Source organism: Vigna umbellata, chromosome 6 (assembly GCF_029865625.1).
Source record: "Vigna umbellata cultivar VRB3 chromosome 6, Vumbellata_1.0, whole genome shotgun sequence".
In the NCBI taxonomy this organism is placed as follows: Eukaryota; Viridiplantae; Streptophyta; class Magnoliopsida; order Fabales; family Fabaceae; genus Vigna; species Vigna umbellata.
The window spans coordinates 6,558,899-6,565,165 of record NC_142170.1 but is presented as its reverse complement, the minus strand read 5'-3'; the positions used below and the strand labels follow the sequence as shown (position 1 = coordinate 6,565,165).

Here is a 6,267-nt window from a genome sequence, read left to right as displayed (position 1 = left end):
AAGATTATGCCTCGGTTTTCAGGTAACCGAGGCAGTAACGTATTTTCTTTTTTTCAGTCGTCCTCAACCGTCCTCAGCCGTCCTCAATCGTCCTCAGCCATCCTCAATCGTCCTCAACCGTCCAGCCATTTGGGGGTTCACAGCAAGAACAACAACATATCAGAAATACACAACACAGAAGCTTCATTGCACAGTATACAACATCAACAAAAGACATCATCAACAAAAGAGAAGTTTCACGGAGGCCGTCGGAAGTGAAGATCGTTTCGCGTGCCCCAGATCGTGACAGTACTGGAGGCGGAGGCGACCTAGTCGTTGTTGGGGGAGAAACGCGAGATGGTGGCCGAGGCAGAGGCGACCCAATCGCCGTTGGGGGAGAAACGTGCGATGGTGGCCGAGGCGAAGGCGACCCAGTCGCCGTTGGGGGAGAAACGCACGATGGTGGCTGAGGCAGAGGCGACCCACTCGCCGTTGGGGGAGAAACGCCGATGGTGGCCGAGGCGGAGGAGACGAACTCGCCAGACCAATTGGGATTTTCTGATTTAGGGCTTCGCGATCTGGAGCAGTGTCGGAGGCAGAGGCAGAGGCAGCAGTGTCGCCGGCAGAGGCAGCAGTGTCAGAGGCAGAGGCAGTAGTGATGGAGGTGGCGCGGTGAGCCGTGGAAGTGGTGGAGGAACCCGCGACGCAGAGGCCGCGATCTGGAGCGGTGGATGAAACCCTATTTCCGGCAGAGGCAGCAGTGTCGGAGGCAGAGGCAGCAGTGATGGAGGTGAGCACTGGCAGCACAAGGGTGGCGCGGCGAGCCATTGAAGAGGTGGAGGAACCTGCGACGCAGAGGAAGAATGGAGAGCAGGAGGAAGGAGAAGCTGAGGAAGGAGAAGTCGTGAGTGTTGATTTGACGCAAAGACGCTAAGTGCAGAGTGGCAGCGAAAATAAATTTTTTGCTTTGGCATCGGTTAAAAGGCCAACCCGAGGTATAAAGTGCTGGAAAACATCTACGGTTTCGGTTCCTGATGAATCGGTGCCTTTAAGTCTAGCGTAGCAGGTAAAGTTACAGGTGTAGCAGTGATATAGGCCTCGGGTCTTAGATTAACCGGTGCAATATCGTTGTTCTGCCTCGGGTCTTAGCTTAACCGAGACATATATGTTAGCTTTATTTACGGTTCTGCCACCGCGCTTTTATACGCTTCGGGTTTACTTAAACCGAAGCGTATATAGCGCTTTTAAAGCCTTTTTTTACTAGTGAATTCATCAATTCAATAAATATATATATATATATATATATATATATATATATATTTCGGTTTTTAAATAATATTAGTTTTCTTACAGTTATTTACATAAAAAAGATATTAGATTTAATGTAAAAATCACAATTATTATTAATTAAAATGATAAGTAGAAGGGTGAATTGGAATTAAAATGCACATACAAATATTTAAAGTAATTACTAAAATTTGAAAAAATAACAAGTAAATATAAATAAAAGGCATATATAGGAACAAACCATGGTTTACCCCGTGAGTTGCTTCATGTATGTGATTGTAATTGCAACTAGAGTTTATGAATTCCTCCATATATATATATATATATATATATATATATATATAGACCCTATAGCCTTGGACCAAACCATTCATCTTTTCATAAATCAGAAGAAGAAAGCTTTGAAAGAAAAATAGCATGTCTCTTGCACCTTCCACACTTCTACTTTCGACTCAACATGAACCACCTCACATCACCACGAGACCTTGTGCAAATTTTCCTCCAAGCTTTTGGGGAGATACTTTCCTTCAGTATCATTCACATTCACTGGTACTTTCTTTTCTTTTTCCATTCACAAATAGATTATATAATATTCAGCCATTACTAGGTGAGTCTTAATGCAGACTTTGAAACTTCTTTTCACAACAAACTGCGGCACCTTTTTCTTCAGAGTTTGATAAGCTTAATAATTTGAATCCCTTCATCTGTGGCTGATTGTGCAGAGCATGGTATTGCACATGCTCTCTTACAAATAAATATAGATGGGGTGTTACTTTAACTTATGATTTTGTGAGACTAAATTAAATATAAACAAAAATATATAATTTATGAGTAATACAAAAAAAATCATGATTTCTCTGAATAAGGAATGACTTGATTAATTCTTCAATTGGATTCTTTAGATTATTTTTTCATTGTCATTCTTCAAAACTTTAATTCTCCTTTGTTATGCTCTTTGAAATATCTTCTTTCCATTCTTGTATAAGCATAAGCTTAATTTGAATTTGTTCTTTCTCCAACATTGATCATTTTTCCTGTAAAGGAAAATCTCAGCAACGTGATTATCCAATTGTATCGTTATCACAATAATATCTTCAAATTTTCAGTAAATGAATAATTTGGTCTTCAATAAGGTATATTATTTCAATAAAGAAATATGATTTGACCGTTGATTCAAAACCTTTTTTTTCAGAATATAATTACGATAAAATAATTATTTAACATTTTGGGACTCATTTAATCAATTCTCAATTTCAAATAATTAAATAAAATTATCAATTCAAATAATAAATCATAGATTAAAGGAAAGAACTTAGTCAAATAGAAATATGGTATTTAATTCATGTGAGTCTACACAATTTGAGTTGTCTAAATCCTTGATTTGTCTAGGGACTTAAAAAGTTGTCTAATGCTTTAGGACGTTTAACATTTTAGGTCATCTAATGTACTGACTCGTCTACTTTTTAGATTCGTCTAGTATCAAGACTTTGTTTATTGCATGTGTCAAATTTTCAATTTTTATAAATACTAATAAAACTTAAATATAAAACATTAAGCATATAAAAACACATTTCCAGAATATATATTTTGGTCTGCTAAACATGTTTGTTTCATATTTCAAGTATATGTATCAATTAGATAATCTCCTTGTCTTGTAGTATCTGTAGTATGAGTGTTTTGTTATTATTAAAACCTTTTTAACTTGAGGGACTCGGCTTCAACAATAGGATCATACATATTTTTACAAAATAACAATGAGAATCAATGTGTTTGAATCTTTCTAAAACATATTGACGACATTTTTTAAACCATTTTTTTAAAATATGAATGAAATTATTAAATCAATTTTAACCATTACAGCCTATTTAAGATCAATCAAGACTTTACAAAATCTTTTAGAGATATAGAAAATCCTCCTACATCAATTGTTTTTTTTTTATTATTGTGTAAGCTTAGTATAGGTTTCGAATTATTCACACGTGCATGTTTTTAGTTCCTCTTTCCATCCCATCTTCATTACAAAAACTTCTTTCTTTGCAACTGAATGCAGGAAATCAATGACAATATGAAGCAACAATTTCAAATGCAGAAGGAAGAAGTGAAGAAGATGTTTCTATCTTCAAGCAATAGTATCTTACAAAAACTAAATTTCATTGATTCCTTGCAACGTTTGGGTATATCTTATCATTTTCAACATGAAATTGATGAAGCATTAGAGCAAATCTACAACTCATCTACAAATGATAATGTCATAATAGAAGAAGGTTGTCTTCACTATGTGGCGTTACTATTTCGTTTGCTTAGGCAAAGAGGGTATCATATTTCGTCAGGTATGTAGAACTTTGCCATGATATTGTTACCAAGGAATCTAATATTCATGAATCATATTATATAGATAGATTCTTGATTAAAATCCCATATAACTCATGTGTTGGTGACTTCTAACAGATATATTTAACAAATTCAAGAACAACCAAGGAGACTTTGACCAAAATCTTGTCAAAGATGTACAAGGATTGTGGAGTTTGTTTGAAGCTGCACAACTAAGGGTTCATGGGGAAGATATATTAGATGAAGTTCTTGATTTCACACAAACTCATCTAAATTCCATGATTAATCAATTGAGTTCATCCTTTGCTGCACAAATAAGTCATTGCTTAAGGAAACCTCTTCATAGGGGAGTTCCCAGGTTGGAGGCCAGACGTTACATTTCCTTTTATGAATCAAATCCTTCCCATTGCAAAGTTCTTCTTACATTTTCAAAACTAGATTTCAATATGCTACAAGGATTGCACAAAATAGAAATCGGGAGTATCACCAAGTAAGTATTACAAATCTGTAACCGTGTACTCGTAGAATAAATAGTTTTAACAAAACATATGAAGAACTAAGAAAAGTTTTCTTGGCCAGAAATATATGTTTGTTCACCACAAGCAAAATTACTATATGTGTTCATAACATTGCCTTATGCTTATACCACAAAACATTTAAATTATAAAAGATGAAATAGTTAAATTGCTATTAAGCTATCAACTATCAATAACATTAGCTGTGTTTTTTCTTTATGCAGATGTTGGAAGACGTCAGAATTTGCAACAAAGGTCCCATATGCAAGAGAAAGAATAGCAGAGTGTTATTTATGGCCAGTTTCCCTGTCTTATGAAGCTGAATATAGTATTGCAAGAAGGATAGGGAGCAAATTAGTTGGACGTATCTCTCTTCTAGATGATACTTATGATGCCTACGGCACAATAGAAGAACTTGAACTCCTCACACAGGCAATTCAGAGGTTGATCTTGGTTCAAATTATATGATATTATCACAATGGGAAATTTAATGATTTGAAAAGCTTTCACCAGTTGATTATTTTTATTCTACTATTTCAGTCTCATGAATTTATTGTTTTCAATTTGAATTCATAATTCTCCTTTTATTCGTATGATTTTCAGATGGGATATTAGTTCCATTCAATCTCTCCCAGATAGCATGAAAGTAGTGCTTAATGCAATTATAGAAGTGTGTGATGAAGTAAAGTTGGCTATCATAGAAAGTGAAAACTCGAACAAAGTGTTGCAATGGGTTAAAGAAGCTGTAGGTTTTTCATTCTTATACTTTTAAACTAGTTAATTAATTAATATTTTGCATAATTTTCCTATAAAGTAAATAATTAACATTCAAGTTATTTTACTTGCAGTTTCATAACTTGGCACGAGCCTACTTGACTGAAGCAAAATGGAGTCAAGAGATTTGTATTCCAACATATCAAGAATATAAGGATAATGGAGTTATATCTTCTGCATATATTCTTATGATAACATCATTTATTCTTCTATCAACATCTTCATTCCAAACCGTATTGTTAGATTGGATTTCGAGTAATCCACCAATCTTGAAATCTGTTTCACTTATTGGTAGACTTGAGAATGACATATCGTCACATAAGGTACAATATATTTTCTTTTGACTCAAATCTAAACAGAATTAATTATAACCTGTGTGTAATTAAGAAAGTTGATTGTAATATTATTTAATTATAAAAATCATTTCCTTTTTCTAAAGTGTCTTTCACTAGAATTTGTTATCAGAAAAAAAACATGGAAAGCAATAAGTTAATTAATGAATATTTGAAATAAAATTACTAATTATGGTGAAAGTGGTTAAGTTTATTTATATTTAGTTAAATTTATTATACTTAATTAATCACAATTTTTTATAATTCATAATAAGTCATTTGCTATTAATTTTGAACCAATTCTTCATTAAATCTTTATCATTGTCGTACCATCCACTAGCTTTGGCTTACCTCCATTGACATGGAGATTGTATGGCATATCTAATGGTGCTTGGTATTTTGAATTTGCTTTGATTATTTGTAGTTTGAACAACAAAGAATGCACGTGGTTTCGGCAGTTGAATGTTGCATGAACCAATATGGAATTTCACAGGAAAATGCGTACAAATTCATTAAAAAAGAGATTGAAGATTTGTGGAAGGTTATAAATGAAGAGTGTCTCAAGTTAGACCTTATTCCGAAGCATGTACTAGATTGTATTATTAATGTGGCCCGCATAACTGAACTTACCTATGAAAACTTCCAAGATAAATACACAGATGGGAAACTGTGGAAGGATGACATTATTGCATTACTTGTGGATCCCATAAGCATGGATGAACACAAGTAATCGAAGTGATATCCGTAATATATTTATTCTACATTTTTTTTAAAGCATTCCAATATTTTATTTGAAGTAACTACCATAATGCTATATGCAATGTACATGTTCATTGTTCTATATAGAGTCTTACTATCAGTTTTTTTTTAATTGGTGCAATTATATTTTTTCAAATTTATCAAAAGGAGAAAACTTTTAAAAAATTAAGTCTTTGAATATATATATACATATATATATATATACATACATATATATATATATATTATATACATATATTATTTTGTTTCGTAATCTTTTAAGTTATTTAATAAATTATAATAAGGTTAAA

General features: G+C 33.5%; 1 protein-coding gene across 1 annotated transcript; it reads left to right on the top strand.

Moving 5' to 3' along the window:
- The first annotated feature begins 1,636 nt into the window (after positions 1–1,636).
- On the top strand, positions 1,637–6,059 carry LOC124842049 ((-)-germacrene D synthase-like). Its single transcript, XM_047318462.2, has 7 exons — positions 1,637–1,815; positions 3,317–3,596; positions 3,715–4,087; positions 4,337–4,555; positions 4,716–4,857; positions 4,961–5,209; positions 5,643–6,059. Exons 1-7 carry the CDS (start codon positions 1,684–1,686, stop codon positions 5,946–5,948), a joined length of 1,701 nt encoding a protein of 566 aa, XP_047174418.2. The 5' UTR covers positions 1,637–1,683; the 3' UTR covers positions 5,949–6,059.
- The last annotated feature ends 208 nt before the right edge of the window (positions 6,060–6,267 follow it).

Excerpts from the sequence above, each read along its gene's own strand:
- LOC124842049 (XM_047318462.2), top strand. The coding sequence starts at position 1,684 with ATGTCTCTTGCACCTTCCACACTTCTACTTTCGACTCAACATGAACCA. Across the intron at positions 1,816-3,316 it reads AGTATCATTCACATTCACTG|GAAATCAATGACAATATGAA; the intron begins GTACTTTCTTTT and ends AACTGAATGCAG. Across the intron at positions 4,088-4,336 it reads GAAATCGGGAGTATCACCAA|ATGTTGGAAGACGTCAGAAT; the intron begins GTAAGTATTACA and ends TTCTTTATGCAG.